Source organism: Chenopodium quinoa, unplaced genomic scaffold (genome assembly GCF_001683475.1).
Source record: "Chenopodium quinoa cultivar QQ74 unplaced genomic scaffold, ASM168347v1, whole genome shotgun sequence".
Taxonomy (NCBI): domain Eukaryota; kingdom Viridiplantae; phylum Streptophyta; class Magnoliopsida; order Caryophyllales; family Amaranthaceae; genus Chenopodium; species Chenopodium quinoa.
Genome location: NW_018744626.1, coordinates 6,055,269 through 6,076,261, shown reverse-complemented (window position 1 = coordinate 6,076,261; position 20,993 = coordinate 6,055,269). Strand labels below are relative to the sequence as shown.

Sequence of the window (20,993 nt, the reverse complement as noted above, 5' to 3'; positions counted from 1 at the left end):
AGTTTATACTACCTCCGTTACAGATTATGTGCAACGATTAGACATTTTCCTTCTCTACTTTATGTCAAATCGTTTTCCTTGTGCTCTGATCAGGCATGTCCCCAAATTGGGGTTATACCTTTCGCAGTTAGCACAAGGCTTTCAAAAGATAATCAGCTTCGTGTCATGGTGTGTTTTGGAGGAGATACTACAACAATTTATACTACCTCCTTTACAGGTTATATGCAACGATTAGACATTTTCCTTCTCTACTTTATGTCAAATCGTTGCACATAACCTGTAACAAAACTACTAGTGTATTCAGTAAGCACTTTAGGGAGAATAACCGAAGAGCTATTGTAACAAAGCTTTCATTTGATGCCTTTGCATTTTAATTCAACTCTCAGATTAACAAGTACACTATGAGCAAAATAATAATGTTTAAAATCTGGCATTAGGAATACAAACTTCAGTAACCAGGAAAAGGTATGATTGTATACTTGGCACATTTCATAAGAGAAAATGAGAAATACTGCAATGCTCAAAATTATGACAGGAACTCAAATAGCATTGTATTAATACTTAAGTCCTTGTTTCAACTAGAATTCTTGTACCAATTACAATCAACAGCTCAAAATTATGGGAAAATTCAAGTCATTTTGCAATTCACAAGGCCAGAAAAGATACTACTCATGTTAGAGAAGAATTACTGCACACTATTCTCTAGCATTAAAGTTATAGAAAGAAGAAAACATGAAGTTTTAGGCTAATTTTGCAATGCATATATTACAATGAACAAAGTAGTTCTGTTTGATTGATCCAGATTCACAAAAATAACCAACCCATCCCCTAGTAGAATATAAATATCATAACCTACTGCTAAAATTTCAAGAAGGATTTCTACTGAGAGGCTTTCATTTTAGAGATCTCGCCTAGCAGATAACTTGTCTCAGCTACATAATCAAGCGGGGCAACAGCTCTTACGGTTACCCTCTGTCTCTTCTCATTATTGTACTCAGTTTGTGCCACGCTAACACGGAATGTTTGTGGTTCCCAAGCTGCTTCTTTTAGTTTAGTCTGGAAGAGATTATCTTCTCCCTCCTGAAGAAAAATAAAAGGGATTTGTATCAGTAAAAATTTTAAGACATCATCACTTTACATGTTTTCTACTATATTGACATTATTGAGTAACAATGTAGGTAACACACGTGTGATTTTAACTTCTCGAGCTCATCAGCAGGACACCCAATGATTTTTTCAGCTTGCTCATTGAATGTTGAAACCCATGTTTCACCACTTGCATCCGAAATTTTCGCCACCATAATATATCTGAATGATAAAACTTAGAAGGTTAGTATCATAAAGAATTCAAGATTGGGAAATGCCGAAATAAACCAATGACAGTACAAATAATCTCATTCTACTGCTTTTGATCAGACCTTAAGTTGCATTCTTCTTCATTCTTCTGGCATCCTTCACACCAGTATCCAGAACCAATAGCTTCAGTAACCTTCTTGTTGCATGTCTTACAAGCCCGATACCACATAGCCTGATCAGGCCTAATTACGCTTATGTATGCTTTCAGGCTAAAGAACACAGGCTGACAGAAAACAAAATAAGTGAGATTAACAATCTATGAACCAAGCTTTGATTTATATTAGAACCGCAAGTGATAGTCACTGCAATACCTTGTCATCACCCAAAGATGGATTGCTTGTGATGTGTGAAATGGGAACTCTATCAGTATACATTGATCTCCCTCCACCGTTAGGAGAAGGGGTCATACCGGCACCCACGGATGCCAATGAGGCCTCTTTGCCTTCAGAATCATACCAAGACCTCAGCTGTCTTGATTCAGGTAAATCAGGATTTATTTTAAGTACACTTTTGCTTATTGCTGACAATGATACACCTACAATCAGAGCAGAAAAAAATCAGTTTAGTCTCTATGTTGAAGCCTCCAAGTGTTTTCATTATGGTGTTTAGTTCTGTTCAAAATCATACCCTGGAAATCTCCAACTTTAACAGACTTAATGGCAATTACAGGAGATTGATCAGCCATATCCAGCAATTCTTGACCTAGTGTTGTGGCATGATCATTCCACAATGAAACTACAACAGTTTTTTTCCTGCAATTCGACAATATATTAAATTTTTGATAGACAACAAATGTTACCAATAAAGTAATGATCAAGTTATGTACTTACGATTCATCAGCAATAGTTATATCACGCTTTGGAATCATCTCATTGTTTATTTTCCTCCTAATACTCATTGTTGGGGACACATTCTGCACTACTCCAATAACATCTGTAACATAAAGCACATTGAGCAATCAATCATTAATAATGTACAATTCTTGCACTTGCAATCAACAACTGATGTTAAAGTCAGTGCATTTCTTACCTACAACATCCTTTCCATTTACATGTAGACCCAACTGATCAATTGGAACAAAGTTAAACTTTGTTTCAGGAATATACACTCCCTCATCACTGGCTTCCTCAACAACAGAATTCTCATTGATGGTCATCTCATAGTCATTGTGTACAGTACTGAACTTCTTATTAGCAACTTTTAAAGTTCCCTTCGAGATATAGTAAACCTTCCCAGCTTGGAAGGTGTCATAAAACTTCCTTGCAGCTGCATTGAACATTGTGGCTTGTATTTGAGTACCCTGCATTCATGAAAATGCTTATGAATAACCCAGCTCAAACATGAATCAAATTATCAAAAAGTTAAACTCATTGTAGCTTTTGCTTACATCTTCATCAGTTAGCTCGACATTGAAGACATTACCCTCTCCTCTAGCATTGTTGTACGTTCTCATGGTTGCTTTGCTAGTAACTCGGACCTTAATGGTCCAGTTCCCTTGGTAAGGGTTCAAAGAAGCAAGAGGGTACACCCTTCGAGTCATGCCCATTCTAGCAGCAGGCGCCGCACTGCGAACAGCAAAAATACTCACAATAAGCTAAGCTATAACATATGCAAATGAATAACCAAAACAAAACAAAGATATTAACTAAAACTAGCAGTTCTTATTAAAATTGAACCAAATATTAAAGTGTGATGCATATATATCATCAATTGCAAATCAAGCTCATATCTAAAACAAATTTAAATCATAAATCAGAGGGGATAGGATTACTCACTTTCCTCTTTGCTCATTCATGATTTGAGCAGCTGATTTAGCAACAATTTCCTGCTTAGGCTTTAGCATAATACCAGCAGCTTCCTTCGTATCCTCGGCCTTAACATCAACCTCTTGCTTTTGCCTTTTGGCAGCACTGCCATCCTCACTTTCCTCTTTAACCTTAATCTCTGCTTTGAGTGCAGGCGATACAGACTCACACTTAGTTACAAGCAGATACCTATTGACCATTCAGAAATTTCAATAACAGATCAGTAAAATGTTCACAATATAAGCCCATTAGTATACAATTGAGTATATTGTCAAAGGGCTTACTTTTCAGGTTTGTTCGGGATGTCGTTGAGGGTGTAATCAAGAACCCGAATAAGACCCAAATTCTGAATAGATCCAGAAGATACCATATCTGAAAAACTTGACTGCAGAATACCCTTTAACTTCTGTTTTCCATCACTAGCAGTAAACCTAACCATTTTTCATCACAATAAACTAAATCAATCCCTTGAAAAATTAAACTAAATCTCAAAAACTAACAAACAATTGAGCAAAGTTCAACTAAAACCCGAGCACCAATCTGTAAACAGATCCTTTTATTCAAGTCAACAAACATGAAATTAATCAACTGCATTACCAAGCAATTAGCAGATGGAGCATTCATCACAAAATCAAACCCTAAAAAATATCAGATTCAATTCAAGTATGCAAATTTAAAATTAACTATTAAATTGTGTAATAACTTAACTAAATCAATCCCTTGAAAATTAAACTAAATCTGAAAGCTAACAAACAATTGAGCAAAGTTCAACTAAAACCCTAACACCAATTTTTGAACAGATCATGACAATTAAGTCAAAAACATCAAAGTAATCAACTGGATTAACAAGCAATTAGCAGATGGAGTACTATTAAAAATATCAAACCTTCAAAACCCTAAAAATTCCAGATTCAATTCAAGTATGCAAATTAAAAATTAAACTTTTAAAATGTGTAATAATCATACCCATTAAAGCCTAAAATGAAAATTTGAACAAAAAGTTGGAAATTAACAATAAATCTCAAAAACCCTAATTGAAACAACAGATTAAATCACACCAAAACAACAAATCAAAAAAACTGAATAAAAGTAAGAGTTAAAAAGACGAACATAAAACGATTGCCGACGGCTTTCAAATCAATGACTTGAACAACAAGATCTGGAAGATCTTCAGAAGAATCAGGAGATGGGTTTGCAATAATCTTCGAAATCGCATCTGGGGTTACAGTATTCACCTCCATTTTTATCGAAAAAAGGGGGGAAATCAGATTAGAAATTAGGGTTTGATTTAGGAGAGATAAAGAGAGATGAGAGAAGTGAGAAATGAAGGAGGGAAATGAAGAAAGAGGAGAAAGTTGATTAAATATGAAGTGAATTCAGAAAATATGGCGCCATTTTTAGTGGATTTTGAGCTTCATTTTGAAATTTGGAAATGTGTTTTTGACCGCCATTAATATTGTTTCTCCCGGAATTTTAAGGTTTGGCGCCTAATTGCTATTTTAAGTTTTTTCACCCTTTGTTTCTATTTTTTTTGGAGGGGAATTGAATTACGAATTTTTTTACTGTACTTTGTAAATTGTGGGATTTTAGCCTAATTTATCAAGTTTGATTTTTGAAAGGTTAAACTTAAATATTTAGGATAGTCCGTTACAAACTTACAATTATCTAGAAAAAAAAAAAAAAAACATGAGTAACGCAATTACAAGTCTACAAGTGATCATATTTTATATCACTGATATAAGATTGGTTTGTATAAGTAATTGGATTGAATTTTAATAGGTTTTTCCGGTCCAACTTGATTGTTGATCCTAGCCAAGTATTTTTCAATCAAGAAACTAGTTGTGAAATCTATTTGTTGTTCATGTCTCTCACATTGCACAAATGTGTAATTTAGATTTCATTATCATTATAATTTTGTGCAAAAAAATTACACGAGTATTCAAATAACATTAAACTAATTACTACCTCCAATATTTTTTTTAAGATGCAAATTTAGGGTATTATTTGTGAGATATAAAGTATTCCATAGTTGCAACTAATTAAAAAAAAATCGGAGATAGTATATGTAATGAACAAATGAATTAATGTAAATCAAACTTCATTTCCCTCTTAGTTAAAGTATCTTTGTAATTGCTACCTACAAACATTATATTTGTCCTTTTTTTTTTATGACAAGAATTTATGACCTGACAGGCTGACATGTTTATGTTACGCTATATTGATACGAGAGCAATAGTCCAATATGCTATTGAAAAAAGTTCATCTTTTTTAAATCAAAGTGTGAACTAGAAAGTGGTGTCCTGAATAACATCTTAGATTCAATATCGTTTAATTTCATAGTGGTTGAGTATGGAGTAATGAAATTATAAAAAAGAAAGTCTCACTATGAGTTTTTTTTTTTACTTTTACAATAAGCAAGATCCAACTTATAACATCGATAAACATTTAATATAAGTAATAAATTACATTTAAATTTTTGCTTTTTTGTTAAATAAATATATTTTTACTGTTTGTGGGCTTTTGTGGCAAGGTGACAGAAGTTAGCACCGTTAACTTCTATTCATCTTCATCTTCCCCCGTTTTTCCCTTTGTCCTTCATGCTTATAATTATCTTCTTCTTCCCACCTTTTTCCCCACCTCTTTCATCTCACAGTCTCACCCACCTTCATAATTTCTCAAATCCACACCCACTTTCATCTTCGTTTTCAAGCTCACTCGACTCTACTAGCACCACCATTTCCGGTGGCTTCATCGCCAAAATTAAACAAAAATCCGAATAACAAACTAAGAAATAAAGAGTGTGGTCAGCCCTAAAAAGTAAGTAATTAATTAAGCCTTCATCCATCCATTAATTTTGCCTAGTTCGATGTTGTAGTGAAGTGACGTATTTTCCACCATTGAAATTAAAAGTTGAATGAGAAGAGAGAAAATCAAGGGGGAGTGGGAAAAGCAAGCTAAGGGGGTACATAAATATACCTTGATAAACCGAAATTGTTTATCAAGGTTATAAACTTGTATTCTCTCTCTAACAATGGTAATTTTAATCCATAATTATATATAAAGTGCATAGTGTCTTCTAAAATAGAGAAAGCTTTTTTGTGTTTTTGATTTTAATATCATTCACAATAATTCACCCCCCACCCCATCTCCTTGCACACTTTTTCTTTAAATTAATTTAAGAGGGTAGTTGTTCAAACAATATTCATAAAAGTTATTTTGAATTTTTAAAGGTAGAGATAAGGATTTAGTAGCCATTTCTGAACAATTTTATGTGAAGGTGCAGACTGTAGAGTGAACTTTAAAGGATAATTAAAAAGATTAAAGCATTATTGAATCAAATGCTTCAGTTTTTAACATGATTGGAGCCTTTAATAACTTGTCAAACTTCAATTTGCAATTTGGGCATTGGATTTTTATCTAATGTTCCTACAAAAATACAAAGCATTTAAAACAACCCCCCCCCTCCCAAAAAAAAAAATCTTAAGTTTTTTTTTTTTTTATTTTACTAGTGGAGTCAATATATGATTTAAATAGTAAGTTATTAGCTAGCTATTGGAGCTAAAATGACAATTATTAGCTTAAAAGCTTATGTGGCACGGTGCTAATTTGACAATTAGCTTGCCATTAAAATTGCACTCTAGTAATATAGACGAAATTCAATCCGCTTTGTCTTGTCACAAAAGCTAGATGATATGAAGTTATTAACATATTTTTAAATAAATATTGAAATGATAACTGTTTAAATTAGTACGTACTCTATATGTCGAACTATGACGACTATAAATCTTTTCTAGAATTGAAAACAAAAATTGGAGATAATGAAAAGAGATAGCAAGTCCAAATATAAACCATTAGAGTTATTTATATCAAACCAATTAGAGTAAAAACTAATAAATATATGAATCCTATGATACCTATATAACATACTAAAGTAGTATCTATATAAACATAATATTAAATCGAGAATAAATAACTCTATATATGACAAATTCTACAAGAGGATTAGTGAAATTGTGAAACATAGTTAAAATTAAAAGGGGAAAGGGTTTACTAGAGACACTATTGAGGAGTTTCCTTTGCTTGTTACTCTTATTTTTTTTTGTACAATCTTAAGCTTCTTTACAACGAGAACAACAAGAAAAGCAAGAAGATAACCATGTGTAATTTGAAGGAGGTGCAACTTCAGCAGCAGCAGTGGTGTTAGGAGGCTTCGTCGCCTCTTGATCCGCTGTTGAAGTGTTCTTTCGAAGATCATTTCGAGCATGGCTTTGCCCCGAATTTACTGATTTGTCTCTGCCAATATCAGCAAGCCTGAATTTCATCCGAATTATTATATATGTTCAACTTAATACGACCAACACAATGCAGGTTGATCCACACTCAAATATGACAATGATCAAATAAGTCTAAAGTCATTAGTACAATATGTAGATGCTAGAATATTATTATTCCTATATAATTCACTTCCTATATGATCATAACATACTTTGGCATGTTATTTGTGAGATATAAGATACTCCCTCCGTTTCAATATGATAGTCCTATATGGAATCAATCACATAAAATAAGAAAAGGATAATATTTGGAATCTAACATTAAATTAAAAAACAATTCATAAATTGTTTTGTCTTATTTAATTTATTTTTGATTTTGTAAGGAAAGTTTTAATCATATTTGCATAAATCAAGGGAGTAATTTCTTTACTTAGACTCATATCATTAATTCACAATCAATTAATCTAACCAATTAGAATTTAATATGAATAAAATAGGAAATAAAAACTAAGTTAAAAGTGGAATACATTTAATATGAGTATATCTTTTTGAAACGCCCAAAATAGTATATGGGACTAACAAATTGAAACGAGGGAGTATAAAAATATTTCAAAGTTGCAACTAATACTTAACTAGATAGTTAATAATTCGACTAAAGATATGCAATCAATGACAAATTTCGAATGAAGATAATGAGTATCTTACACTGGAAAGGCGAAAGACTGTCCACTTGTATCTGAATGGTGTGAAATACATGTAGTAAGAGGTACATCATCTGAAGCAGAAGCCGAAACAGAGGACACATTGTCTTTAATATCTACAATTTGATCATGTTTTTTCCTAGCAACTTCGGAATCATCATTGTTATCACTCATTTGGGACGGACTAGTAGCCCGAGAGTCAGTCTGTTCACTCATTTGAGACGGACTTGTTGCTGTATAATCTCCGTTGTCACTCATTTGAGACGAGCATGTCCCTTGTGAATAGTCGTTTTCACTCATTTGGCAAGAGCTTGTTCTCCTGTCAGTCGATGGGATTGAAATCGAAGATGATGTTTTTTTATGTGTTTGTATACTCCCTTCTCCGGAATTAATTGTTTCTTGGGATGAACACGGGGTTCTCTCTTCTTTATGTAAGTCCATAACTCTTTGATCGCCTAATCTTGGCATTGGCATTGGCATGTGTACTGGTGAAGGCGGAGGGAGTTCTCCTGATTTTCGTATATCACTAGGCCCTCCGTAAATGCCTAATTCACCAGACTTCAACAACCAACTAAACTGATCGCGTGTAAAACTCATGTTTCCTGTATGAATACTAAACAATGACTCATTCGAAGTGGTACTCCACTCTGGATGACTTGATTTGGTTGTGGCAAATACATAGGATGGAATTCTATAACCCGAGGTCTCAGCAGGCCGCTCCATCACCTGAACTGGTGGGCATTCTAACGTCGATGTATCATCACTGCTTGCTGTTGTCTGTGGAGCTGCATCGCTTTGCTCACTATCAACAGCAAAGCTACCTATGATCGATGTAAATTGTTAAAGATGCCACATTAGTCCTAAAGTGTTATTTTTCTATGAAATATGTCATGATCATACGTAACAACTATAACCATAACGTACCTTTGCCTAATTTATCTATATGGAATGTATCATCGAAGGAAAAATCAGTCATCGCGGACTTAATGTCTGATGCAGAGGAAACAGAGGAAGTGCTTATCCTTTCTTCTGTGGTAGAATGTTTGTCGTCTCCTTTGATGTTTTCGTCGCTTATCTCACTACCGTGTTGATGTTCCATCACTTGGCCTGGGCTAGCTAACAACTTGGCTCTTCTCCATAGTTCTTGATGTACATTATTGTATGAAACTAACAATGGCACACTAAAAAAAATGTTGTAAGCATTATAGGACTAATATGAGATGATCAATAATTCAAGTCTCTACTTTCTAAGCTACCATAAAATTCATGCTTTGTAATTGTGGACACATTTTTATAACTTGCACTTGTAGCTTAATGAATGATACATAAATTAAAGGCGTGTTTGAAATCATGGAGAAAATTCAAAATAAGCCATCATGTATGTTAAGTTTTAAATTCAATCAACAACTTGACCACAATTGAGTACAAATAAAATTTTACTCCCGTAGAATATAGAACATTAAAACCGAAAGGGTTTTGTAAGATTGACTTATGTTAACATTCATAACATCATTAATTACCTATATGTCTATTGAGAGATATTAATTCTTCCGTGTTAAATTATCATATAATATTTTTCTAACATCAAAATCACCCTTCGTAATATCAAATCAACATGTTGAGAAATATCAATACAAATTAAAACTACGCATGCATAAGATCGATCCTAAAAAATATAGGAAAAAAAATGCATGAAAAAAGAATACCCTTCCTAACCAAATGCAAGAACAACATTTTTATGCAATTATACGACAATATACGAAATCAAGATTTTTTTTTTTATTTTTTTAAAAAAGTGTATTTAGGGTTATGAACAAAATATTCATAAACATGAAGGCGTACCTAAAGTAATTGTGGGCGGTATTTAGCGGATCACAAACAAGTTATGAGTTTGATGATCCCAACACTAAGACAAGGAATAGAAAGAGTGAATCAACAATTCAATTAAGATGTATTGTTCTTTCCAGAATAATAATAAATTTCTGGGAAATTATGAAGAAGGTAAGAGAAAGGGGATGATCAAGTAGCTAAAAATAGGAGATGGGTTGGATAAAAATGTGAATAGAAATGATGTATTGAAAGCGTTGTAAAACAATTATTTGGCAAAAATTTCTCTCTCTTTTTAAACAATAAATAACAGCCAAAATAATCTTTTACTCTTTAACGAACTTTTGCATACGTGTTTTTACCCTTTATTTTTGTTGTGGTAATAGAAAATGTATGGGATTAAGACTATGGACTATTCAAAAATGTATTTTTAAGGCCCAAATTTCAATTCAGCCCCAAAAAAACCCGCTTTAAAAATGTATTTGGTCTGTTAATGAATTTCTGACCCACCCATCACCACTACTTCAAACGATTCATTTTGATGATTTGTTTTGGGTTCATTTCTACTTTTCTATTTTTTTTAGGAAGGGTTCATTTCTACTTAATTTTATTTGTGCATAAATTTTTATATGCGGCCTATTGTACCGTACGATAGTAAAATCGGTCGAAATCCTTGTTTTGTCTTGAGTTTCTCGGTCAGGGGTTACTTAAGTTTCTCGATCAAGGGTTACTCGAGTTTCCGGGGTTACTTGAGTTTCTCGGTCAGGGTTTACTTAAGTTTCTCGGTCAAGGGTTACTCGAGTTTTCGGGGTTACTTGAGTTTCTCGGTCAAGGGTTACTCGAGTTGCCGGGATTACTCGAGTCACAATTTTTTGTATGCAGCCTAACCGAGAAACTCAAGTAACCCTTGACTGAGAAACTCGAGTAACCCCGGAGTGAGTACCCTTAACTGAGTGAACCCCTCGAGAAACCCATGCCCGAACTCCTCAAGTAACCCCTGACTGAGTAACTCAAATAGCCCCTGGCTGAAAACTCAAGTAACCCCTAACTGAAAAACTCAGGTAACTCCTAGCAAAAAAATTCAGGTAACCCTGCCGCATGGTGTAGGGAATATTTCAAGCGTAAAACCCCTTAGCTTGAACCCCACTGTGATCATACATTAAAGTACGGTGGCATCCAAAAGAGAAGAAGATAGAGCAAAAGAGTCACCAACAAGTTTTAGGAACTTGTAAACCATTCACAGGGTGAAGGTTACACCCCTTAACGATCCAAGAGATCGTCAACTCCATAAGGTCTTGAACCAAATAAGGGTTCGGGGATGAAGGTACAAATCCAACCTAAAAGAGATTGAACCTGCCCTAATAATAGGCCTCTACTTTGTTCTGATCGTATTCATGTGCGCTTTCTGATTAACATGCAACCAATAGGATTAACCCTAAACCTGTTTATCTATGTTGGTTGAATTTAATGCACAAATAAAACTATTATTGGCGATCACTTGAATTATAATCAAATTAACCCTAAACAAGATTATTAATTATCTTATTAAGCGTGATTACAAGTACCAAATTCCCTTTAAACATGCATAAAAGGTGTGATCAAGCAATAACAATAAAAAACAAGCAACATAATAATCATAAATCATGATAATATTATTATTATTAATTAATAATAATAATAATAATAATAATAATAATAATAATAATAATAATAATAATAATAATAATAATAATAATAATAATAATAATAATAATAATAATAGCAAGATCCTAGGCATGATACTAACAAGATTAATAACAAACCCTAGCATGTCATTAAGCAATAAAAATCAAATCTTTAGCCCTAACATGATACTAACAATCATAAATATTAGGAAGAACATAAAAGGCATCATACTTTTAATCATGCTTGATATTAAAGTTACCCTAGACATGATACTATGAATCAATAACAATCTAAACATGATTTCTACATCATAATATCAATAAAACCATTAAAGTACTTACTTTGATGCCTCGTACCTCTTTCTAATAACAAAATACACACGTTAGTAACTTCAAGGAAAATAATAAAATAAAACAATTAAATTAAATAATTGAAAGAGAGATTTGGGACCAAAACCCTCAAAAATTAAACCTTTCACGTCTAGGGCGAAGGCAACTTCGAATATGGCTAGGTGTGTCTAGATCTAATGAATGCGAAATTTTGTATGTAAAAAGCTAGTTTAGAAAGGAGAGAGAGATGGTGAATGATTAAAGAGAATGAGAGAGAATTGAAAACTGGTTGTAGGAGAATGAAAACGGAGTTTTTACGACGTTATTTATAGAGAAAATCAGCCAAAAAGATAAAATTATCAAAATATAGCATTGGCGCACAAAAAAACGAACCAGCGCCAACACTAGTGCCAGGCGCCAAGCGTAGCGCCAGGCGCTACAGCTGCCGTTTGGCGTTGATTTCAGAAATTCACGCGTTTTCTAAAATCAGATAAAAATTACCGTACAGGAGGATAAAATCGTATCTTTCCTCAAAAATGCTCTTTGATTTTAATTAAAACTCTGAAAAGTCAACAAAAATCAATTTATCAATGCTAATTGAATTAGGAATGAAAAGAACCTTCTAGAAGAATCTAGATGACTAAAACTATTCCTAATTGCATTAGGAATGATAAATCATATTAGGCCCTCCCCTAGATCATTGGGCCGCACATAAGGCTCAAACCGGGCCCAGTTTGGTAAATTGGCCATAACTTCCTCAATATTCATCGGAATTAGGCTTATAATATATCGTTGGAAAGCTCTTGTCAAGTCCCATCCAACTACACTACTATTGGACCCATATCATGGACCAACCAAACTAGATGGGCTGTTTTCTTAAAATAAGTTTTCAAAAACAGAGAGAAGAGAAAATAAATTAAAACTATCCGCAACACTAGACTTTCTACACTTTCACTTCATTCGATTATGATTCGACGCGAAAGGTACTCATCACTGGGTTTGGTTTTGGGGAGACACAAATGGGTGTTTACACATGGTGAGGCCCGTTACACCAAATAATTGTTGTTATTTTTGACAAAATCATTTTACCATCTTATCTTTTCTACACCATAATGTTGACACATTTTCACTCACCCAAGTCACCTCTCTTATAAATTAGAGTTTACAAGTATTGGTTACATACATAATTGGAGAAAGTAAATAAGTTTTTTTAGCAATAATTTAAAGTTACTACAAGTATTTTTAATATATATAATGATTATTAATTCATTATTAAAGTTAAAAAAAAAGCGGATCGGAGGGAGTAAACGAATAGGACCCTGTTCACTCCACTTTGAAAAATACTCATAATATTTAGTATAAATAATTTAAGTTCAGTATAAATAACTTAAGTTCAGTAAAAATATATAACTTTAAAAAGAAATATAGTAGAGAATCAAAAATTTTATTTCAGCAAAATAAGGTGAAGTAAACAAGGACTAACTTCATTTATCCATTTGATTAATCCTGCATCCATGGAATAACCCCATTTACTCACATCTGTTGGGTAACATCACTTACTATTAGGAAAGATAATATTGTGATAATATTGTGAATATTTGGGAAATATATCTTGTGAATATCTTTAGGTTATTTGGTCTTGCCCTCCAAGTAACCTAGCCTATATATATTGTATGAGGCCGTTTATGAGGAATATAATTTACAGTGAACATTATTCAATATATTTTACATGGTATCAAGAGCCTTGTGAAGATCAATTTTTTTTCTTTAAACATTGTTTTTCATAAACATTGTTGGAGGGTGTGAGTTATTTCCGTGAGTTTTTCAACACAATCAATTTTTTTTCTTCTGTTCTTTGTGCGTGAGAGATGACAGGAGGGGATGGAGGAAAATCGAAGGTCGACTTGACCTTTCATCTAGGTTCGAGCGATGGACCAGGGAATGTTATTACTCCTATTCAATTAAGGGGTGATAATTATGATGAATGGGCTAGGGCTGTGAGAACAGCTTTGAAAGCAAAGAGAAAATTTGGTTTTATTGATGGTTCGGTTGCAAAGCCGAGTGAAGCTGAGAAGCTTGAGGATTGGGTGGCCGTGCACTCGATGTTGGTGTCTTGGTTGATGAATACCTTGGATCCAATTGTGCAGTCTACCCTTGGAGATTATGATGATGCTTGTTTGTTGTGGAACAATCTCACGAAGCGTTATTGTGTTGTGAGCGGCACTCGTGTGTGCCAATTGAAGAAGACCCTAGGTTACTGTAAACAAGCATCGGGTGAGACTATTGCTGCATATTTTGGGCGGTTGTCCAAGATTTGGGATGAATTAATTGCTTATGTGACGGTGCCTAATTGTTCCTGTGGTCAGTGCAAATGTAACATCGTCGCTCAAGTTGAGAAAATAAGGGAAGATGACTAAGTACACCACTTCCTAATCGGCTTAGATGATGCATATGCATCGATTCGTGGACAGCTTCTTGCACAAGAACCTCTTTCGGGTGTTGATAGGGCTTATCAAAAACTAGTTCAAGCCGAGCAGCTGCGTGGGGGGGGGGGGAGTTCCTCTACACAACATCGTGATAATGTTGTGGCCTTCAAATTGCAGTACGAACTGAAGGTCAAGCCGCGTGATAATTCTGATAAATTTTGCACTCAATGTAATCGTGAGGGACATGATGAGTCCACGTGTTTCCAGTTGCACGGGTTTCCAGATTGGTGGGGCGACAGACCTCGAGAAGTTCGTGGCCTAGGATGATTGTGTTCATAATAAAGATGGGCTACGTTTGGATTAAATACTTATTGACCCAGATATAAATACTTGCTTTATCTATAATTCAATAATTAAAATAGTTTGACCCAAAATATATTTTCACTACTACAAAACTTGGAAAAGATACCCTTGATAAAAGACCTGTTGTTTAAATAACTGGTCTGCTTGATATAAGAGATCCAACATAAGTTATAACGGGTCTCTTATGTGTATGAATTTTGGTGTAAGAAAAAAAAAGAGAGATAAGAGACCCGTTAGCAAACCTAACGGGTTTCTCCGTTATATTAGGTCACACATTTGAGAAAATTGGGGGTGATAAGAGACCCGTTCTCAAGTTTAACGGGTCTATTACCTTTGATCCTGCAGCAATACGTACGTGAACTCTATTTTAATTTTTTATCATTGTATGATTTGTATCCTTCAAAACTCACTCACCTTCTCTCTTCATAACCTCTGCCTAACCCAAATGCCAAATGAAAACCCTCATCCTCTCTTTTTTATGAATCCGCCGTCACTAGCTTCCTCTTCCTTCCTCCATAAACCAAAACTCTGCAAATACTCTAAAATATGATATAATGGGCACTCTAGGTCGAGCTTTTTCGATCTCTCCCCCTCAATATGCTTGCTTTTTCTCTTCTCATTTGACCAAATATGCGATTTTCAACAAACAACCAAGATGCTTGCTTTTGTACTAGAATCGAATTAAAAGACGGCGCGCGGCGTATTTCAGTTGCTTGAAGTTGATGGTGAATGGTCATGGTATCCCGAATTCAAGGTATACTTTAATTCTTCAAAGGCAGAGAGATACTGAACCTCTTATGATAATAGATCTGGAAAATATGAAGAATTGTTGTCCAATTAATGACCTAACTTCCGATCTAAATTGAGGTAATCTATCCATAATTTGATTTTTCCATTTCTGAATTTGTCTGGAAATTTATAATTTAATTGGATTGTTATTGAACTTTTGATTGATTTTATACTTTTTTCAACAAACTTATTAACCGAATGTTATGCAGAGTATGGCGTTTTGCAATTTTTTGTGCTATAAATTAGTACTAGTTACTTGTGATGTTATGATTTGTTTCAATTCAATATTCTGTAATGTATTTAATTTTTCTTTTTATTTATTTATTAATGTTACTAATTACTTGTGATGTTTATGATTTGTTTCAATTCAATAATCTGTGGTGTATTTAATTTTTCTTTTTTTATTTATTGAATGGGTTTTCAAATCAGTTTTTTAGTATAATTCTGACAATGATTCTTTACTTTTTGTTTTTGTTTTGTCAGGTTTATGTGACTTCAAACAAAGGAGGAAGAAAATTGAGTACTAAAGCCTTGTTTAGTTGTTCATGTAATATAATTGCAAATTTTAGTAAATTATAATACTACCTCCTATTCTTATTACTCGCAACAAAGTACAAGAATGCGAAGGCCGAGGTAAAAGATTGAAGGGGGATTAATTAAGGGGAGGGGTAAAGTATTAGGGGAGTTAAAAGGGAGGAAAAGGGAAGTGGAAAGTGAGGGAGGGAATCTTTTAGAGTGGGGATTTCTCACTCCTTTTTTCTGATTTATTCCAAAAGGCTCCAAATTTTTTGGCTCCTTATTTTTCCCTCCTTCCCCTTTCCACAAAAATTCAACCTTTTCTCCAAATTCAAATTTGTCATTGATTTCAAACAAAAAGACTTCATTATAAAGAGGTCTTCTATCCAACTTACCCTATTTTTTTTAAGCAAACTGTTTTGAGAATGGGATAAGTGGGTTGGGGGGGGGATAATTTCAGTATCACAGTATTGTTAAAACACCAACAATTAGTTAGCAAAATACAGGCAGCCCTACAAATTACATCTTCCTACATAATCAAATTAATCCTAATTTTCAAAAGCTGTGTTAATTCCATCAGCAGCATCATATGTACAGAAATCAGGCTCCATTGAAGACCGCAAAAAAAAGCCACAGTCACCATATCATCACCTTCACCTAATCTAAAAAAAAAGGACTCATGGATGATTTCTTTGATGATGATTTCTTTCACATGCATCATCTTTATGCACAAGAACAACAACAGACAGAGTTTTACAATGAGGGACTCCATGAATGCTTCTACTCAGTAGCAGATTCACAACAGCAACAAGGCAGCCCTTCATGTGTCCCCTTCAACCATTCATAGATTAAGGAAAAAGGGTAGGCTCAGAACACATACAACAAACAATCATCCAACACTATCAGAAAATCACAAAGTTGCCAGAATGAAGTGGGTTCTAAGCTGGGTGAACCCTGCTCCATCCTTAGGGGACCCTACTTTCATTGACATGCAATACACAATTCACATAGATAAGAAATGGTTTTTTTTAACCCTGAAACCAGAACGTTTTACTTGCTGCCTAATGAAGAGAACCCTTATAGAGCACAGCAGTCAAAGAGATTCAAACTCAAGGCAATGTTCATGGGCATGGTTGGAAAGCCTTTATATGATGAACACAAGAATATGTTGCATGATGGGAAATATGGGTTATTCCCTTTTGTGAAATATGAGATGGCAAAGAAGAAGAGCAAAAATAGGGACAAAGGCACATTGGAAACAAAGGCAATACGGTCTGTGAACATTCATGCTATAAGGGAAATGTTACTCAATCATGTACTGCCATCATTGTATGAAAAGTGGCCTGCACAACTACCTAAGAATGTTACAATTCAATGGGACAATGCAAGACCCCATCAAGTGCCTAATAATCCTGAGTTTCAAGAAGCATGTCAAGCATATGGGTTTAACATCCAATTTGTGTATCAACCAGCTCAGAGTCCAGATTTAAATGTTTTAGACTTAGGTTTATTTAGGGTGATTCAATCAATTCAATATCAGTCATTCCCTAAGAACCTAGATGAGCTAATTGCAAAGGTGGATGAGGCATGGAATTCATTTGATTTAACTGTCAACAAGTACACTTGGATAACACTACAAAGTTGCATGCTTAAAATTCTGGAGAAGATGGGAGGGAACAACTTTGTCCCTCCACATATGAAAAAAAGGCATTTGGATAGTCTAAGTCTACTACCAGACTTGTTAGAATTGGACAGGGATCTTCTAAACAGTGTAGTTAACTACTTGAACACAATTGAAGTTCAAACAACCAACAACCATTAACAAGAAGCTAACATGGAAGTGGATGCAGATTAAGCAACAGGGGACTCTTTACTCAAGCTTTTGGGACACAAAGACTGCCACACATAACCACTCATCCCTAAACTTTATTTTTTTTGTTTTAGTTTAAGTTTTGGTTATGTGTATTTTGGTAAATAGCAAGTCCATATTTAATGGCAGTCTTGTACTAAGGAAAACTTGATCAAAGTAAACTTTTGTAAGTAACAAAGACCATTTGTAATGATGAAAATCAAGATTACTTTTGTTTAAAGTCCATCAGATAGGATTTTATATCATCAAAGCATAGTAGATAATGGGTACCTCAACAACAACCTCTAAGAGAAGTCACTAGAGCTTCCACATGTATCAACTAGTTCTCAGCTGAGTCCCTTCATCATATGGATTTAAAAAATTGAATTGTACTGTATGTGGGGGGACTCATTGCATTATAGGGCCTTTATTTTTGGGACTCAGGTACTCAATGTAAGGGACAGCAAAATCAACCCACAAAGACAGTGCAATAACTAGTAAAACAGAGGCAGGAAAACAGAGGCAGCAGAATCAATGAAATGCAACAACTACAATTGAAGCCAACAACTCATTCACAATGCCAATACTCACAGCAACCAAGCAGACAAACACCATAGCAGCATAATGCATCCCAGTAATGTAACTCGACACAAAGAAACAAGTCATACATGCAACACAAACCCAAGGACTCAGTCATACATGAAAAAAGAACATAGCACCATCAGGGGACTCAATCTCAACAGCATCATGCTATAAACATAATACACAAAAAATAGGGTTTCAGAATTTACGCTGCCCCATTAGTTTGGGGGGGGGGTGTAGCACTGAGGATAGTAGATCTGGAGGTAGGCCGTGTACACATCATCTAGCTCCTGTCCTTTCGGAAGCCCAAATCTGACCCTCTTGACCCCGGAACTAGGGCCAGCCCCAGACCTACCCATCATAGAATGGGATGGAGGTGGCCTAAGGACCTCCTCAGCAGTCAGCTCCATAGATTTAGACTCTCCAGTCTCAGATCTAGCATCAGGAGCCACATCAGTAGGGGTAGGAAGTGCCGCAACCACGGGACGATGCCTTTTAGGGGGTGAATCAACCAGATCTATCACCGGAACACTGGGAGAAGAGGCTTTTGATGCAGAAGGCTTAGGTTTCTCCTCCTCGTCATCACTAGAAATGTACTCAACAAGCTTGGCTCCTCGAATCCTTCGTCTAGCAATTATAGAAGCACGGCGAACGGGCTTCAGCATCCCACATCCTCTCCTAGGAATGTATCGTGTCACACCAAGAGCAGGAGAAGAACCTTTGCTGTTTGAAGAAAGGGACTCGTTGCAGCGTAGATCTGGGGACTCAGCAGTCGAAGAACCCATTTTTGAAGGTCAAAACAGAGGATTAGGGATGCAAAGTCGAGGAAATGAAGAGAGAGAAAGAGTAAAACCAGAGAGTGAAGACAGAGGAGGAAGACGAGTGATGAGAGAGAGGAAGAGAGAGAGAGAGAGAGAGAGAGAGAGAGAGAGAGAGAGAGAGAGAATATGAACGAATATGGTTCATGGGGGGGATTTTTCTGGAAAATTCAAGAACCCCCATTCAATGCCTTCAACCACCTTCAACCTCAATTGAATGCAGATTCATTGAAGGTAGTTGGGTTGTGGGTTAATTTAAGATAATGGGGTTAAATTTGGTGGGAATTGTTAAGTTAAGTAAGTAGAGTTAAATTAAACAAATTTAGATTAGGAGTAGTAATGTTGTGAGTTATAAAATAAGTAAGGGTGAAATGGTAAATTTATAAGAAAAAACCTACCATAAAAGGAAAGAAAGTAAGTTGTTGCGAGTAATGTGAACCTTCCAAAAAAGGAATTTGTTGCGAGTAATAAGAAGCGGAGGTAGTACTTTTTTTTTCCAATTTTATATTGGATGATTTTTTTGTATCACATAAATTTTACTCATTGCTATTTCTATATTATCGAGTAACTTATAATTTATGATTTTTCAGCCATTTTTTTTAAGCATGAAAACAAAATTATCGAAATTTAAATGCAAACCTGCCAAAGCACATAAAAGTTAAAGAAGTAATTTTTTTAAAAAAAAATTAGAGAACAAAAAGACCCGTTATTTGACATGAGGGGTCTGTTTGATACCCATTAAACAGACCCCATATCTTGAATAACAGGTTTCTTTTTCTATTAAATTATTTATTTTATAACTAACATAACAGACCCACTATCACTTACAATGGGTCTTTTTGACCTTATAAACAGACCCTTCCTAATGAACGGGTCTCTTTATCAAACAGACCCCTGAGATAGAGACCCGTTATGAGGCGGTCTCTCAGGTATATTTTAACGGGTCTCTTTGCAAATTTTTGTAGTAGTGTTTATAATTAAATAAATAATTTATAAAATACATTAAAAATACGGGGTATTACAATTTAGATTTGTGGGGGCCTTACAAGACTTCATCGTCTTGTGGAGCTCATTATTTTTTAACTATTGTTGATGATTATTCTAGGGGTGTGTGGATTTATTTATTGAGAAATAAAACGGAGGTTGAATACATGTTTTATAATTTTGTGAATATTGTGAAACGTCAATTCTCTCAAGAAATTAAGATTGTGAGGAGCGATAATGGTACGGAGTTTAATTCTTTGAAAGATTATTTCTTTAAGAATGGGATATATTTTGAGACATCGTGTGTAGGCACACTTCAACAAAACGGGAGGGTTGAGAGAAAACACCAACACATTTTAAATGTAGCTAGAGCCTTGAGATTTCAAGCCAATCTACCTATCAAATTTTGGGGGGAGTGTGTGCAAGCGGCTTGTCATTTGATAAATCGAACTCCTTCTCGTTTGCTTGATTATAAAACACCTTTTTAAATTTTATTTGACAAACAACCTTCTTATGAGTATATTCGGGTGTTTGGGTGCTTATGTTTTGCATGCAATTTACGGAGTAAAGGGGATAAATCTGCTAGTAGAAGTAGAAAGTGTGTGTTTGTTGGGTACCCTTTCGGGAAAAGGGGTGGAATGTTTATGATTTGGAAACTAAGAAATTTTTTGTTTCGAGGGATGTGGAGTTTGTTGAGCACGAATTTCCG

General features: G+C 34.7%; 2 protein-coding genes and 1 long non-coding RNA gene across 3 annotated transcripts; 1 reads left to right on the top strand and 2 right to left on the bottom strand.

The window, feature by feature from the left end:
* Positions 1–538: 538 nt before the first annotated feature.
* Positions 539–4,943, bottom strand: LOC110700711 (replication protein A 70 kDa DNA-binding subunit B-like). The gene is made up of 11 exons (XM_021878302.1): positions 4,272–4,943; positions 3,446–3,592; positions 3,132–3,350; positions 2,744–2,921; positions 2,386–2,656; positions 2,187–2,289; positions 1,984–2,108; positions 1,668–1,891; positions 1,419–1,579; positions 1,188–1,308; positions 539–1,080 (listed from the first exon to the last, which is right to left on the bottom strand). Exons 1-11 carry the CDS (start codon positions 4,400–4,402, stop codon positions 880–882), a joined length of 1,881 nt encoding a protein of 626 aa, XP_021733994.1. The 5' UTR covers positions 4,403–4,943; the 3' UTR covers positions 539–879.
* An 11,097-nt stretch (positions 4,944–16,040) lies between these two features.
* Positions 16,041–19,971, bottom strand: LOC110700710. Its single transcript, XR_002507259.1, has 3 exons — positions 19,788–19,971; positions 16,575–16,576; positions 16,041–16,116 (listed from the first exon to the last, which is right to left on the bottom strand). It is a non-coding gene; the product is annotated as an uncharacterized LOC110700710 (long non-coding RNA).
* LOC110700709 lies at positions 16,089–18,123 on the top strand. Its single transcript, XM_021878301.1, has one exon. It carries the CDS (start codon positions 17,070–17,072, stop codon positions 17,871–17,873), a length of 804 nt encoding a protein of 267 aa, XP_021733993.1. The 5' UTR covers positions 16,089–17,069; the 3' UTR covers positions 17,874–18,123.
* Positions 19,972–20,993: the final 1,022 nt, after the last annotated feature.